The sequence below is a fragment of the Melanotaenia boesemani genome, chromosome 3 (genome assembly GCF_017639745.1).
Source record: "Melanotaenia boesemani isolate fMelBoe1 chromosome 3, fMelBoe1.pri, whole genome shotgun sequence".
In the NCBI taxonomy this organism is placed as follows: domain Eukaryota; kingdom Metazoa; phylum Chordata; class Actinopteri; order Atheriniformes; family Melanotaeniidae; genus Melanotaenia; species Melanotaenia boesemani.
In genome coordinates, this window is record NC_055684.1 from 37,495,232 (window position 1) to 37,512,640 (window position 17,409).

A 17,409-nucleotide genomic window follows, 5' to 3' on the forward strand; every position below is an offset into this window, starting at 1 on the left:
AACAAACTGACTTTATCATGTTATAATGTGATGGTTTAATTGTTAGAACATTAAACACAAAGTACTATAAGCAGATGTTGACCCAGAAATACTGGAGCAAAATATATTTAATGGAGACTTTTGTCATCAAGCAGAAACATTTCAATTCTTTTTGTCAAGGATTCATTTTTCTACTCTGGTTTATTGTTGTTCACACAGGAATGTGGGACAGTTATGAACAACACGGTAGTTGCATGTGTTTATATGTGCGTGTTGTTTTTGGTTAACGTGCACCTGTGGTTACGCCTATGGCGTAACTGTCTTCTGAAAACTAAAATTTAAATTACATAAGGCTATATGCACCGCTGGGAGAATAAAGTTGCTGACATGTAGTCCTGTCTGGTTTAATGGTGCAACATCAACATTATCACAGTGTCCTCCAGCTTCACTGTGGTTCAGTTTCTCCTTGTCTCAGCCTAGTATGAAGTACAACTTAATCTCATTTGGTAAATTAGACATTTCTCTGATCTACTGCATGGACAGTCTCCTCGTTAAATGTGGAATACGGTTTATATTCCACATTTTAACAATAAAACTTATCACATTATAACGTAATGAGTTTCACATTTTTCCGGTAAACGTTCATGTTATGATGTAATAAGGTCCACTTCTTTTTTAATTTGGGTGACAGCTCTACGTTTCATAGCATCACAAATTCACAGACAGCAATTGTAGTTTAGCAAAGACCACGTCCACACCAAGTTCCTGCTGCAAAGAAGGGAAAGAGGTATTTTTCTGAGTAAAGTAAACCTGAAATGAATGTGTACATGGAAAATGAAAGCATGATTTTATGACATGTTATCTCTAGGATTTAATCACACATACTCATTATTGAGCTTATTTTAGTTTTACTGAGTCAAATAAACTCAAGTTTCTAAAACTTTTGTTTGCATACATTTTATGAGTAAAGACAACTTGTTAGACTTTATAGTGGATGCTCAGCATTTCCACACAAACACGTCGGTTATTCTTTGTTTTCTTTGGCTGCTGGTGTGTTTTTTTTTTATCATGCTGAGTCCTGTGAATAAAAGTATACATCTACAGTTGTAAGAACCGGTGTTTCCAGATAAAAACCCTCAAACAAACACACTGAATGTCTGGCAGCGGTGCAGAGGTGGGTCTAGTAACCACAACTGTTGCCAACTTGTAGCTCTTAAGTTGGTTTTCTGTGTCCAGATTTCTCTGTGCTTTTCTTAATTATTAAGACCAAAATTACACACTTCATTTCAACAATAACATTAAAACATACATTAAATAAGAAGAAAACACAGAATATGACTGTTTTTATTTATCTCTGTAGTCGTGTTGCTTTCTCTGTCTCACTAACATTAATATATAAAACATCTCCTGTTTACCTTACTTATTTTTTCCTCTTTTCATCCTCAGTAAATCATCATTCAGCTGCCTAGCTTTTGCTCTGTTTGCTTCCTTAGTAAATAAAAAGTGAGTCATCAGTTCAGATTTCCAAAAATCGCTCTTTCTCAGCCTCTTGTGGCTTCTCTTTTATGTAAGTCTGACTTTTGCACACAATAATCCTTTACCAGTCCTATACTAGCATATCTGTCTAATTCTGGGAACAAATATCAGTCCATAATAATTGAGAATTAATAATAAATTTTTACTTGTTTAATTTGTGTGTGGTCATTTTTAACCATTGCATGTTGAAAGGGACACACCTAGATGCTTTCATGCTTAATTAGTTAACAGAAATCCCAATCAGTGTGAACTCCAATTAGTGATAAAAAAAAAGATTGTAAAGGTCTTGAAAAGTCTGCTGTAGGACTTCTATTCCACATCACCCTGAAATAAAGTTAATTTGGCTATAACAGACTGTCAGCCTTGTTCAGTTTGCAGAATAAAAAGAGATTATATGAGAAAACAAACTCATTATTTTGAATGAACTTTAATCCTGATCGACTGTGTTCAGTAAAAGCACACACCTATAAGGCAAGTTAAGACAGAATGAACATCATCATCAACCATCACAAGCATGCGACCCATAGAAAACTACACAACACAGACTCATTATTGGGGTGTAGAATCCCTTTTCCTGTAAAACAGTGTGGGTGGAGAAACTCTTACAGGAAGACTTAAATCCCACTTGCCTCAGATTCCCAGTGAACTTGTTTTCAGGGATGCAAGAGGAGAGGTCCTCCTGTTTTCCAGTCATGCCCATGATGTGGAGAGCCATGCTGCTGTGGATTTGTCTCTGCATCTGTCTTCCAGCTCAGGTCCAGGGAGCTTTTGTTATTTCCAAGAAAGATGCACTGACACAGGTATTGAATGCAAAGTTGTAAATGTTCCATTGACTTTAATCGATTTAATGGGTATAACTTAATTTTGATCAGGTTTTTATTGATGCTGATCTTATGCACTTGAATTATGAATTTATTATAATTTCATGTCCATTTTCCAATAATACAAACTTAAATGTCTCTAAAAGTGTCTCTAGTTTAGCTTTCTTTTGTTCTTATTGTTTTGCTGTTACAATAAATAAAACTGAGTTATACAGGAAATGAAACCAAAAATGCATCTCATGTCACCTTTATTGATCTGTCCCTCTGAAGCTCCTCATGTGATAAAAGAGAAAAAAAATGATAGGAAACTGTGTTTTAGTCACCATAATGATCTTATATCAACAATAACCCACCTTTCAACATTGTCTCCGTGCAGAGGCAACATGTTACAGACATAAAAATACAGTTTACCTGTTATAATGTTGATTAATGATAAAAATGAATAATTTTAACTAGTTGCATGTGTCTGTTCTCAAGTTGCTGATGTGTAACTTTATTTTTCTTATTTGAAACTATGTGGTTTACAGGAGCGTAGAGCTGTTACACAAACTAAAAACAAACTGACTTTATCATGTTATAACGTGATGGTTTAATTGTTAGAACATTAAATACAAAGTACTATAAGCAGATGTTGACCCAGAAATACTGGAGCAAAATATATTTAAAGGAGACTTTTGTCATCAAGCAGAAACATTTCAGTTCTTTTTGTCAAGGATTCATTTTTCTACTCTGGTTTATTGTTGTTCACACAGGAATGTGGGACAGTTATGAACAACACGGTAGTTGCATGTGTTTGTATGTGCGTGTTGTTTTTGGTTAACGTGCACCTGTGGTTACGCCTATGGCATAACTGTCTTCTGAAAACTAAAATTTAAATTACATAAGGCTATATGCACTGCTGGGAGAATAAAGTTGCTGACATGTAGTCCTGTCTGGTTTAATGGTGCAACATCAACATTATCACAGTGTCCTCCAGCTTCACTGTGGTTCAGTTTCTTCTTGTCTCAGCCTAGTATGAAGTACAACTTAATCTCATTTGGTAAATTAGACATTTCTCTGATCTACTGCATGGACAGTCTCCTCGTTAAATGTGGAATACGGTTTATATTCCACATTTTAACAATAAAACTTATCACATTATAACGTAATGAGTTTCACATTTTTCCAGTAAACGTTCATGTTATGATGTAATAAGGTCCACTTCTTTTTTAATTTGGGTGACAGCTCTACGTTTCATAGCATCACAAATTCACAGACAGCAATTGTAGTTTAGCAAAGACCACGTCCACACCAAGTTCCTGCTGCAAAGAAGGGAAAGAGGTATTTTTCTGAGTAAAGTAAACCTGAAATGAATGTGTACATGGAAAATAAAAGCATGATTTTATGACATGTTATCTCTAGGATTTAATCACACATACTCATTATTGAGCTTACTTTAGTTTTACTGAGTCAAATTAACTCAAGTTTCTAAAACTTTTGTTTGCATACATTTTATGAGTAAAGACAACTTGTTAGACTTTATAGTGGATGCTCAGCATTTCCACACAAACACGTCGGTTATTCTTTGTTTTCTTTGGCTGCTGGTATGTTTTTCTTTATCATGCTGAGTCCTGTGAATAAAAGTATACATCTACAGTTGTAAGAACCGGTGTTTCCAGATAAAAACCCTCAAACAAACACACTGAATGTCTGGCAGCGGTGCAGAGGTGGGTCTAGTAACCACAACTGTTGCCAACTTGTAGCTCTTAAGTTGGTTTTCTGTGTCCAGATTTCTCTGTGCTTTTCTTAATTATTAAGACCAAAATTACACACTTCATTTCAACAATAACATTAAAACATACATTAAATAAGAAGAAAACACAGAATATGACTGTTTTTATTTATCTCTGTAGTCGTGTTGCTTTCTCTGTCTCACTAACATTAATATATAAAACATCTCCTGTTTACCTTACTTATTTTTTCCTCTTTTCATCCTCAGTAAATCATCATTCAGCTGCCTAGCTTTTGCTCTGTTTGCTTCCTTAGTAAATAAAAAGTGAGTCATCAGTTCAGATTTCCAAAAATCGCTCTTTCTCAGCCTCTTGTGGCTTCTCTTTTATGTAAGTCTGACTTTTGCACACAATAATCCTTTACCAGTCCTATACTAGCATATCTGTCTAATTCTGGGAACAAATATCAGTCCATAATAATTGAGAATTAATAATAAATTTTTACTTGTTTAATTTGTGTGTGGTCATTTTTAACCATTGCATGTTGAAAGGGACACACCTAGATGCTTTCATGCTTAATTAGTTAACAGAAATCCCAATCAGTGTGAACTCCAATTAGTGATAAAAAAAAAGATTGTAAAGGTCTTGAAAAGTCTGCTGTAGGACTTCTATTCCACATCACCCTGAAATAAAGTTAATTTGGCTATAACAGACTGTCAGCCTTGTTCAGTTTGCAGAATAAAAAGAGATTATATGAGAAAACAAACTCATTATTTTGAATGAACTTTAATCCTGATCGACTGTGTTCAGTAAAAGCACACACCTATAAGGCAAGTTAAGACAGAATGAACATCATCATCAACCATCACAAGCATGCGACCCATAGAAAACTACACAACACAGACTCATTATTGGGGTGTAGAATCCCTTTTCCTGTAAAACAGTGTGGGTGGAGAAACTCTTACAGGAAGACTTAAATCCCACTTGCCTCAGATTCCCAGTGAACTTGTTTTCAGGGATGCAAGAGGAGAGGTCCTCCTGTTTTCCAGTCATGCCCATGATGTGGAGAGCCATGCTGCTGTGGATTTGTCTCTGCATCTGTCTTCCAGCTCAGGTCCAGGGAGCTTTTGTTATTTCCAAGAAAGATGCACTGACACAGGTATTGAATGCAAAGTTGTAAATGTTCCATTGACTTTAATCGATTTAATGGGTATAACTTAATTTTGATCAGGTTTTTATTGATGCTGATCTTATGCACTTGAATTATGAATTTATTATAATTTCATGTCCATTTTCCAATAATACAAACTTAAATGTCTCTAAAAGTGTCTCTAGTTTAGCTTTCTTTTGTTCTTATTGTTTTGCTGTTACAATAAATAAAACTGAGTTATACAGGAAATGAAACCAAAAATGCATCTCATGTCACCTTTATTGATCTGTCCCTCTGAAGCTCCTCATGTGATAAAAGAGAAAAAAAATGATAGGAAACTGTGTTTTAGTCACCATAATGATCTTATATCAACAATAACCCACCTTTCAACATTGTCTCCGTGCAGAGGCAACATGTTACAGACATAAAAATACAGTTTACCTGTTATAATGTTGATTAATGATAAAAATGAATAATTTTAACTAGTTGCATGTGTCTGTTCTCAAGTTGCTGATGTGTAACTTTATTTTTCTTATTTGAAACTATGTGGTTTACAGGAGCGTAGAGCTGTTACACAAACTAAAAACAAACTGACTTTATCATGTTATAACGTGATGGTTTAATTGTTAGAACATTAAATACAAAGTACTATAAGCAGATGTTGACCCAGAAATACTGGAGCAAAATATATTTAAAGGAGACTTTTGTCATCAAGCAGAAACATTTCAGTTCTTTTTGTCAAGGATTCATTTTTCTACTCTGGTTTATTGTTGTTCACACAGGAATGTGGGACAGTTATGAACAACACGGTAGTTGCATGTGTTTGTATGTGCGTGTTGTTTTTGGTTAACGTGCACCTGTGGTTACGCCTATGGCATAACTGTCTTCTGAAAACTAAAATTTAAATTACATAAGGCTATATGCACTGCTGGGAGAATAAAGTTGCTGACATGTAGTCCTGTCTGGTTTAATGGTGCAACATCAACATTATCACAGTGTCCTCCAGCTTCACTGTGGTTCAGTTTCTTCTTGTCTCAGCCTAGTATGAAGTACAACTTAATCTCATTTGGTAAATTAGACATTTCTCTGATCTACTGCATGGACAGTCTCCTCGTTAAATGTGGAATACGGTTTATATTCCACATTTTAACAATAAAACTTATCACATTATAACGTAATGAGTTTCACATTTTTCCAGTAAACGTTCATGTTATGATGTAATAAGGTCCACTTCTTTTTTAATTTGGGTGACAGCTCTACGTTTCATAGCATCACAAATTCACAGACAGCAATTGTAGTTTAGCAAAGACCACGTCCACACCAAGTTCCTGCTGCAAAGAAGGGAAAGAGGTATTTTTCTGAGTAAAGTAAACCTGAAATGAATGTGTACATGGAAAATAAAAGCATGATTTTATGACATGTTATCTCTAGGATTTAATCACACATACTCATTATTGAGCTTACTTTAGTTTTACTGAGTCAAATTAACTCAAGTTTCTAAAACTTTTGTTTGCATACATTTTATGAGTAAAGACAACTTGTTAGACTTTATAGTGGATGCTCAGCATTTCCACACAAACACGTCGGTTATTCTTTGTTTTCTTTGGCTGCTGGTATGTTTTTCTTTATCATGCTGAGTCCTGTGAATAAAAGTATACATCTACAGTTGTAAGAACCGGTGTTTCCAGATAAAAACCCTCAAACAAACACACTGAATGTCTGGCAGCGGTGCAGAGGTGGGTCTAGTAACCACAACTGTTGCCAACTTTTAGCTCTTAAGTTGGTTTTCTGTGTCCAGATTTCTCTGTGCTTTTCTTAATTATTAAGACCAAAATTACACACTTCATTTCAACAATAAGATTAAAACATACATTAAATAAGAAGAAAACACAGAATATGACTGTTTTTATTTATCTCTGCAGTCGTGTTGCTTTCTCTGTCTCACTAACATTAGTATATAAAACATCTCCTGTTTACCTTACTTATTTTTTCCTCTTTTCATCCTCAGTAAATCTTCATTCAGCTGCCTAGCTTTTGCTCTGTTTGCTTCCTTAGTAAATAAAAAGTGAGGCATCAGTTCAGATTTCCAAAAATCGCTCTTTCTCAGCTTGTTGTGGCTTTTTCATACAATAATCCTTTACCACTCCTATACTAGCATATTTGTCTGATTCTGGGAGCAAATATCAGTCCACAAACATGAGGAAGCATTGCATGCTTCATATTTTCCAGAAAAAAGGTTTTGTTAGACACTTTCTGAAATACTGAGGAGCCAACTAAGAGTATCAAAAGAATGGATTCTGTGATGGGGATTACTTATACAGTAATTATGCATTTATCTGAGAACTTCATACCAGAATATGGTTAGTAAATAATTTGGGAAATCACATGCAAATATTCATGCATTCTGTTATTTTTTCTTGATTATTGTGCATTGTGTGTTGTGTTCCAGGTGTCTCAAGAAACCATGGGCACCAGAACAGTAAAGGTATATGAATGTTTGAAGACAAATTTAGAAACAACAGAAGTTACATAAGCTCACCTGATGTTGATTTAAAAAATATTACACCTTTTCTTCCACAGAAAAGAAGCACAAACTCTGCAAATGTAAGACACCTCATTGTATTGTGTTTACGAACCATTGTGGCATCTGAATTCTGGGACAGAAGACTACTCGCTCTCTTTAACAGTTAGCCTTGATCATTTTCGATTTCCTCAAACTGTTGACCTATCAAGTTTATCTAATTTCACATCCTTATCTGTCCATACACCATGAAGGTGGAGATGTACAGTATGAGAATTGCCTGCACTGTGACATCTCGTTTTGCCCACACTGTCATGACCTCCGGGGCTCTGAACAAAGCCGACTCCTCCCAAGAAATCACCTTTGAAGTGGAGCTACCCAAGTCTGCCTTCATCACCAACTTCAGCATGTCAGTCAAAATTCTTACTGTGCTTTTGACCGTGACCATGAAATATAGGGTACTGTATCTGCCGCTATCACTCTGACAAACATCCTTGTGCCTCTCAGGGAAATCAGTGGTCAGGTGTATGCTGGAGAGGTGAAGGAGAAAGAGACAGCCAAGAAACAGTATGAAAAAGCTGTTTCCTTGGGACAATCTGCTGGACTGGTGAAGTAAGTCTGACTAAAGAAAAGAAAGTGCACATGTAGTCTCATGAACATGAGATGATATAATCCTTTTCCACTCCAACAGGGCCTCTGGGAGAAAGATGGAGAAGTTTTCGGTGTCTGTCAACATCGCTGCCAGAAGCCGCGTGACTTTCAGTCTCATCTATGAAGAGCTGCTTCAGCGGAAATTGGGCCAATACGAGATTTTGATTCGAGTTAAAACTGAAAAGCCGGTGCAGGAGCTTCAGGTTGAACACACTATCCTCTTTTAGTTTTTAAAACATTGACATGGCTGGGATGAGCTGAGGAATGTCGGCATCTTCCTGTCACTCCACACCTGATCTAAGTCTGAATGTGTGTGTTTATGTGCACAGATTCTGGCCGACATCTATGAGCCGCAGGGAATTACTTTTATTGAGGCCACTGCAACTTTCCTTCACAATGAGCTGCTCCCTCTGATAGAAAAAACCATCACAGACACAAAGGTACAGACTTCTGTTCTATAGTTTTGTTTTTTTTAACCCTACTGCATTATGGTCAGTTCATGTCTAATAAACTGCATTTCTTTGTTTCTCAGGCACACATCTCTTTCTCACCAACAGTAGAACAGCAGAAATGTCCAGGGTGTGAAGGAACCATAATTAATGGAGATTTTATCATCAAGTATGACGTGAAACGGGAAAGGAATTTTGGGGAGATTCAGGTCAGTGAGCCCTGAGAGCATGTCTTATGAACTTGTGCTTGGTTCTTATATTAATGCTGTTTTCCTTCAGGTTGTGAACGGATACTTTGTGCACTTCTTCTCTCCCCCTGACCTCGCCATAGTCCCAAAAAATGTCGTGTTTGTAATCGATAAGAGTGGATCAATGAAGGGAACAAAGATCACACAGGTAACATGATATGTGTGTAAGTCAGTAACATAAGTGCACATAATTCTCAAACATCTTTATATCTAACCTGTAAACCTTTGCAGACTCAGGAAGCCATGGTTTCCTTTGTGAAAGACCTCCAGGAAAATGACCACTTTGCAATCATCCTGTTTGATGATAAGGTTATCCAGTGGCAGGACTCTCTCACCAAAGCAACCGAGGAAAACGTTTCTGAAGCCATCCACTTTGTCAGGAGGATTAAAGCAGGTCATGGTATGATGATGTTTTATTTTAAATATTTTTAATCTCCTAGTTATTAATCCAGTTGTAAAAAGTCATTTTAAATTTAGTTCCTGCAGATTTTTTTCATTCTATTTTACATTTGTGTCATCAAGGTAACCAGCCAGCACAGATGGTAACACAGAATTAAAGAAGACATATTTTACCATTTTCACTAGCTGACACAAACTGATTGATTGATTGATGAAGTTTATTTGCACATATTTGCACTTTTAAAACTACTCATACAAATTTTAACCCTATATATTAAAAAATGTGTATATTTACGGTTTATTACAGTGTGATGTTGAAATTATTGTAGTTCAAAATGTATCCACCAGGGGGCAGAAAACAAATATCAGCTTGTGTCTAACAAGGCTGTGAGCCATGTTTTTTTTTTTTTTTACCATAAAGTGATGCAAAAGGTCTCAGAAACTGTATGTGTCAAATATGATGCACATTTTCATATTTGCTCTTTGTGTCAATGCTTTTCAGTCACAGATATCAACAGTGCTGTACTGAAGGCGGTAGACTTGCTGAAGAGAGAAAGACAAGATAAGAAAGTTCCAGAGAGAAGCTTCGATTTGATAATTTTGCTGACAGATGGGATGCCAAACAGAGGTGAGCTATGTTTGGTAGATCTGAAAAAGAGTTGGTCAGATAAACATTAAAGAGTAGTTAAGGGGTTTCTCCCTCCTAGCTTCTTTCTGGCAGGTCTCTTTGGCAAGATAAACTTATGGAAAGTCCTTTCAGGGTTGAAAATATATAAAATCCCTTCCAGATTTATGAATGCCATAGTGTGATTTCAGTCTAATTTTCAATAGGTTCACAAGCACTTGAAGAAGAAATGTGAGAAGTCTGGTACTCGACCCTTTATAACAGATGTGCTTGTACACCTGCAGGGGTCACCAACACCCGGACCATCCAGCAGAATGTGCATTCTGCTATTGCAGGAAAGATGTCTCTATTTTGTCTTGGATTTGGAAACGATGTGGACTACTCCTTCCTGGATGTGATGTGCAGGCACAACAAAGGACTGGCTCGCAGAGTTTTTGAGGGTTCAGATGTAGTTGTTCAGCTATGGGTAAGTGAAAGACAAATAAGAAAAGCACTGAGCAGATTGTGGAAAGATATTAAAAAGTCTGGATTTTGTCTCTTTTGCACGGTTTTTATGAAGAGGTGTCCAGCCCTCTGCTCTTAGAGGTGGACCTGCGTTATCCTGACCATGCAGTAGGCTCCTTGACCAAAACCCACTACAACCAGTTGTTCAATGGCTCAGAGATTGTGGTGGCCGGTCAGTTGAATGAACGTGACATGGATAACTTCTTGGTGGAGGTTGTTGCCCAGGGGGTAAGAAATAGACAGCAAAGAATACATCATTCACAACTTGAATGAGATGTTTCTGATAAAAAAAAAAAAAAAAAAAGGTGAACAAATACCCAGTATAGCTTATATATATCTTTTTATCCAATGACATTATGAATCTCCTTCCTTATCTTTTAATCTATCTCTTTATAGTCTAAAGGGGACATTCAGATACAGGAAAAGGCCAGTGTATTAAACTGGCTCGTGATGTACCCAGAGAAGGAATACATCTTTGGAGATTTCACAGAGCGTTTGTGGGCCTATCTCACCATCCAACAGCTACTGGAGAAGAGGTTCCTCTCCGAATATCTCTTTAAACTGTGACAGATGGCCCTGGGAGACTGCTCAGGCCATTTCATTAAGCTGAATTCTTATATCATACAAGTCATTGAGTATGACATTGAAAAACAGTAATATCCTTTTTTTTCTTCTCTTTCAGTGATATTGGTACTCAGCAGGACAAAGACAATGCAATAGCTAAGGCCCTGGATATTTCTCTGCTGTACAACTTTGTCACACCTCTTACATCCATGGTGGTCACCAAGCCTGAAACTGAGGATGGAGCAGACAGCTCCTTTATAGCTGATAAACTGACTGAAGGTAAGGTCATGTTCACTTAGTAATTAGTGTCTTCTAACATTTTGTGACTACTTTAAAAGGTGTTTAACCTCTTCTTGAGGCTTCTATTTCTGCCTCCTGTCTGAAATAGTATACCCAAAATAATTTAAATATATCTTCAAAACTATAAGGGCTGTATGTATAATTCTGGTCTCAAAAGAAAGCTGAGATGTGTGAGATTACTACAGAAGTGTCACAATCAAGGTGTGTGTTATTGTGTCAGAGTAGAAAATGTAAATGGTTATCTCCTAAAACAAAACCAGTGGATAGCAGCCCAGTTCATCTAAAAATGAGCAAATGTCTGAAGCGGAACTGTGGGAAAGTAGGAGATAAAAAGTGAACCTGAGCAGTTTTCCATGTGTTTTAGTAGAGGTGTTATACAGGTAAATATCTCAGGAAGCAATAAGCCCATGTTGATAATCTTCAACACTTCCATCAGTCAGGAAAATCCAAAGATATTCCCCAAATTCACTTAGAAACACCATGAGGATCCAGAAAGAAATGAAGCTCAAGATAGTCTATGATAGGAAGAGTAAATCCTTCACTATAAAACTTCCTTCGTCTCCATGGAAACCAGCAGGACCTTCACGATTCATCTCAAACAAAGGCTGAGTCATAGGAGAACACGTTAGCAGAGTTTTTAGAGCTGGAATCAAACTTTTCATCCCAAAGCAGCAACAGTAAGACATGATTTGTTTCTTTTTTATTTTACACAGGCCAACGACAGGAAGCAGAGAAACACAGAGGTATGTAAACTCTCCTTTAACTTGGTCTTAGAAAGGGAAAGTTTGTCTTTGAAACCTTCATAAAAAATATGCTTTAACAGGATTCAAACAACCTTCTGCTTCCAGTGCCCAAGGTCTAGGAAAAGGTAAGCTTTTATACACACTCTAAGTATACATTGTTCATGCATAAACTGTTAGAAGGCACTTTCCTCTTTTCATGTTCACAATAATAATCAAATATACACAAGTCTAAACTAACTTGATTAAAATATTTAATTCTAAATGAATGCGGGTAGGCTTCACACTGCTATTCTGAGAATTTCAACTACTTATGGTTACCTCTGCTTTTTCCATGAACAGCTAGCTGATTGGCTGGTAGACATAGCCCTCATGTAGGAAAAAGAGGAGCCAATGCAGAGCCATGAAGCTGTGTTATATCTAATGACCAGCAGGCATGACTGTTTCCTTTAACAGGGATAGTACACAGCCTTTGCACGGCTGCTTCACTGCTTATATAGGTAATTTGCATAACTGAAATTTGCATACATGCATTTTGGGTTAGATATTAAATTTCTACTCATCTTAAAGTTTTTTTTGAGATGTGCGCAAACTGAAGATGTGGCAGAGGAAGAACATGAAATCCCTTGTGTGTCAAAAAGATGATAAGACAAATTATCCTTGCATACTTTTGTACGTATTTGTTTATGTATCTCTCTGCACCTGTAGACTGTACCTCTGGTGGACAAGAACCAATAACACAGGAGAAAGTGCCAGAAATGTCGCTCAAAATAAAATAAAAGCATAGACATGCAATAATGCTCTCTGACGGCAATGTTTTAATGTATACTTTCTCCACAAAACCTAATGAACTGTCAAAAGAAACCAACAACAGGACAAACAAAACCAAGAGGCACCTTCACAAGCTGTTCTATACTGTGAGCATTGCCCCCATGTGGCAGTGGAAAGCTTAAACAGGAAGTCATGCGCTTAGAAGCACAGGGCAGGAGCATGCTCATCCCAAATCTAGCACGAAGATCTCTTAACCAGGCATGAGAGTGGGGCAAACGGTTAATGAAAATATATTCCTGTTTGCTTTATTTCTGACAAAATACTGGATTGTTGTTTTTGCAGTGGATGGGGATCCTCATTTCACCATAGAACTGCCAGACGAAGCTTTGTGCTTCACCATAAATGACAATCCAGGGACGATTTTCAATCTGGTCAGAGACAAGAAATCAGGTCAGCACTGAGCCCTGCCGTCATAGTTGCTCCAACAAGTTTCTTTTCTGTGTGCAATATGAGAAAGGACATCCTCCATCTTTTTCCATTTGTAGGCTTTGTGGTAAATGGCCAAATTATTGGCAAGAAGAAATTTGTTCCAGATGGCAACAACAGCACCTACTTTGGCCGCTTTGGTATCACCCATCAGAAGCTGGGGGTGAGGCTGGAGGTAAATACTCAGGATATCTCAGTGCTTTACAATGGCAAACAGGTGAAACTGCTGTGGTCTGATACAACCTTCCTCAAGGATATCAAGTAAGTAACTGCTTTGAAAGTGTTTCTCTACCTTCAAACTTTACTTGAATCACATTAACAAACCTTTGCCTGACATGGTTGTGTGATATATAAATAAAATCAGCTATAAATCACAACTTCTGTCTCTTCTCTTCAGTCTGGAGCTTAGATTGACTAATAACTGCAACCTGTCAGTAACACTGAGGCATTCAGTCAAATTTATGATCATAAAACACACAAAGATTTGGAAACATCGCCATGACCAACAAGACTACCTGGGTTTCTACACACTGGATAGCCACCACTTGTCTCCTTCAGTTCACGGACTGCTTGGTAAGAAAACAGCAGGAAGGTTTCATGTCACACTGTGGCTCATATTTATTAATAATAATAATAATAACAACAACAACAGTATCTAAAAAATATCTACATCTTATCCACCAGGTCAGTTCTACCGTGGGGTTACGTTTCATGTGACAGAGTTGCATTCAGGTGAAGCCCTGGATAAATTCGATGCCATCATGGATGTGAAAGGACAAACACTCAACGTGACCAGGTACATTTTTGCTAAGTTTGAACATACAAACAGAAATACATGCAAAATTAAAGACCATGTTATTTCTAAGTCAAGATTAATCCTATACAGGCACTTGCAAAAAGACTTCAGCAGAGATGCGAAGAAGGGAGAAAACATCCTCTGTTGGTTTGTTGACGACGGTGGAAGAGGCCTCATTGACGGGACAGCCTCGGACTACACCGTGTCAGACCTTTTTACTGTTTAATCCTAAGAAACTCTAAGTGTGAGTGGCAGGGCATGCTTAAAACATATTGCATTTTAATAGTAAGGCTTAGTCTTGGTAGATCACGGTGCAGCAAGCTATTTGTGTCGGGTTCTAAGTTGTGCTCAGAAAATTCAGTCCAAGTCTCCAAATTATTTTAAGGTTTCTAACTGTAGGTTAACACAGAATATAAAACTCGTTATTGAAGTTTAAACATAGATCACAAACTGAACTAGTTCAAACTATAAAATAAAGGATAAGAAATTAGCTTGGACCACACTTTTTTTTAACATTTTGGTGGCGTATTATGATAAATCTTTGGTCATTTTGAGTGGTTTAAATATATTTCTTTTCTTTTAGAATCAAATTTTTTTTTCTATTTCCCATCGCACATGATAAACTGTGAAAATCACACGAAAAGCTCATTTAATTCTTTGATTCTTGGTTGCACAAAAATATCCTAAACTGGCCAAATATGCTTTACTTGTCAATGCTGTATATAATGTTAAAAGATAATATTTTTTATTGTATTCTGAAGCTTGAATGCCAGAGATGTAAACCAACAGTATGAATTTCCTACAGCAGGGGTCACCAAATCCAGGTCTCTTGGCCTAATTTTGTACAGATTTTAGATATTTCCCTGCTTCAACACCTGACTCAAATTCATGCCTCATTGTGCAGAACTTGACAAGAAGCTATTGGATCCATTTGAATTGAATCAAATGTTCTGGATTAGGGAAACATCTAAAACTTGCAGGACAGTGACCCTCTAGGACTGGAATTTGACACACCCATTTTAGATGTTTCCCTGCTGTAACACACCTGATTAAATTTCAGTAGTTCTCCAACAACTTGTTGTCAAGTTCTGCATAAGCCTCTGACCCAGTAATTTGAGTTAGGTGTTGAACAAAGGAAACATCTAAAACCTACAGGACAGCGCTCCTAGAGGTCTGGATTTGGTGATCCCTGCTGTAGGAAATTCATACTTTTAGTTTACATCTCTGGCATCTTTTACAAATATTTACGCCAATGCTCATAGCCCAATCTCCTACACACGTTTAAGATTTCACCTTTTGGGTACGGTTCTAGCTGAAAACCTGAGTTTCTTCAGCAATCACACTAATAAAGATGAAAACACTTTAAAAGATTTTAATTTCTATAGAAGTGTACTGTCTTTTGTTGTATTGAGTTCCCACCTTCTACACCTGCTATATTCAAGTGTGTTGGGGGAGGCTGACTCCATCCAGTAAATATAAATGATTAATTCAACACATTTATTAACTGATTCATAACAAAAACAAAGATATTAGTTGCCATATATTAAATTAAAAAATTAAATTGAGTTTTTTTTTCCTTTCTTTTTATTTACTTTTATTATTGTGAGTTTCCAGGTGCAAATTCAAATACAAATTCTCTCAAAATTTAGAAAAGATTTTCAGTGCTTTTTTTTTTTTCTTCTTCTTCTTTTTTTATAACCAAGCTTCAAACTCTAGTTTGTCAGCTGGATTTCAGCTGTAAATGAAATCACACTTTTTACCCATACAAACTGGGGCCAAATAAGAAAAAACTGCATTAAGCTGCATTAAGTTATTTCATTTCTCAAACTATGTCAGGTTGTGGTTGTAGTCTGGGGTTTACGTTATCTTGAAAAGGTCTAGTTTATTCTAGATTTTATATACTTCATTTCAGATTATTTTTCTTGGGGTTTTAAGTAATAGACCTATAAAAAACAGTCTAATTAGGTGAAGTAAGATAAAAAAGAATAGAAAGAAATGGAAAGCAGATGTTCTGTTTTGTGGTGGTTGGCAAACGTTATCGTGGTGCATTACTGCCTCTTAACCAGTACATATTCTGTGGTTTCGTCTTCATTACAAAACATACAAGATGTGTCTGAGACTTATTAAACAAAGTGTGTTATTAAAGTAAGTCCCAACATTAAGCTTAATACTACTCTTTATCATTTGCTGTTTCCTTAAGTCCTCCTAGAAAAAATCTGTTTACCAGTTTTCTTTTCAAGTCCTTCAAAAGTCTCATAATTAGTTCAATTAAGTTCACCTGTGTGTCATTAAATGTCACATGATCTAAATACATAAATACACCTGTCATGAAAATATCCACCACCACTAAACACAGGGTACCACAGAGACACAGGTCAGAGTTCTGTCCTCGTTTTGTCTTTGAATAAAACATCATCCTGCTGTGTAGTCCCTGAAATTTGTTAATTTTTTTAAAAACGTCAATCAACAATCAACTTTTATGTAAGCATTTTAAGTAAATGACAAAAGCTTAAATCAACAAAAATTACCACTCATTTCTGCCCCCCACCCCCTCTTTCAGTTGGTTTAGTCCAACCTGTCCAGTAATGGCCTGCTTTGGATCAATCAGTCCTCACAGACAGCGGTAAGAACTACTAACTGAAAATAAACAAATGAATGAATAAATAAATAAATAAATGGACAAGCTCTTCTCTGTATTATAAACCTGTCTAACCACCACGTGCCCATTTATTAAAGGAATGATGCTGCAAACCAACTCTAAACCTTTGGTTTGGACTGATCATCTCATCACGTAGCAGCGAGCTTGTAATATATTTGTTGTCAAATGCTGATCTCTGCTTTTAGGAAGAGCTGCAGCATCCCAGTAGGTCACTTCACTGAGGACATCTCTGCTCTTTCACTCCAGCGCCCACGTGACTTGCAGGTATGACATTATGGAGAAGTGACAGCAAAGCTTCTGGTCTTTTAAAGAAGCATTTCTCAAACTGGAGTCCTTAGATAATTTCATAGGGCTGTCATACCATTGTTAACAAATAAAAACAAACAAACAAACAAAAAATTACATTTATCATATAAATTTGGGATTTTATTAGGCTGTCAAAATTATGGTGTTAATGCAATGAGATTATTCTGTGAAATCAACGGATTCATATTTTAAAGC

General features: G+C 36.6%; 1 protein-coding gene across 5 annotated transcripts; it reads left to right on the forward strand.

The window, feature by feature from the left end:
• The first annotated feature begins 234 nt into the window (after positions 1 to 234).
• LOC121636535 (inter-alpha-trypsin inhibitor heavy chain H3-like) lies at positions 235 to 15,842 on the forward strand. 5 transcript variants are annotated; one of them, XM_041980092.1, is made up of 23 exons: positions 7,096 to 7,260; positions 7,425 to 7,555; positions 7,645 to 7,680; positions 7,776 to 7,799; positions 7,971 to 8,125; positions 8,224 to 8,328; positions 8,408 to 8,570; positions 8,697 to 8,807; positions 8,900 to 9,025; positions 9,096 to 9,212; positions 9,296 to 9,464; positions 9,966 to 10,091; positions 10,373 to 10,554; positions 10,635 to 10,820; positions 10,989 to 11,128; positions 11,275 to 11,435; positions 12,170 to 12,199; positions 12,280 to 12,324; positions 13,310 to 13,417; positions 13,513 to 13,714; positions 13,851 to 14,026; positions 14,138 to 14,249; positions 14,340 to 15,839. In XM_041980092.1, the coding sequence occupies exons 2-23, from the start codon at positions 7,553 to 7,555 to the stop codon at positions 14,473 to 14,475; spliced, it is 2,613 nt and encodes an 870-aa protein (XP_041836026.1). In that variant the 5' UTR covers positions 7,096 to 7,260; positions 7,425 to 7,552; the 3' UTR covers positions 14,476 to 15,839. The 5 variants fall into 5 exon arrangements, 4 of the variants coding, with proteins under 4 accessions (XP_041836023.1, XP_041836025.1, XP_041836026.1 ...); XR_006009744.1 differs by lacking the exons at positions 7,096 to 7,260; positions 7,425 to 7,555 and adding an exon at positions 235 to 5,204 and having other exon boundaries at positions 14,143 to 14,249; positions 14,340 to 14,479; XM_041980089.1 differs by lacking the exons at positions 7,096 to 7,260; positions 7,425 to 7,555 and adding an exon at positions 235 to 5,204 and having other exon boundaries at positions 14,340 to 15,842.
• The last annotated feature ends 1,567 nt before the right edge of the window (positions 15,843 to 17,409 follow it).

Bases quoted from the DNA above. Each gene is read 5' to 3' on its own strand.
- LOC121636535 (XM_041980089.1), top strand. From the start codon at position 5,064: ATGCAAGAGGAGAGGTCCTCCTGTTTTCCAGTCATGCCCATGATGTGG. The intron at 7,800-7,970 runs GTAAGACACCTC...TACACCATGAAG, and splicing joins GAAGCACAAACTCTGCAAAT to GTGGAGATGTACAGTATGAG. The intron at 10,092-10,372 runs GTGAGCTATGTT...GTACACCTGCAG, and splicing joins AGATGGGATGCCAAACAGAG to GGGTCACCAACACCCGGACC.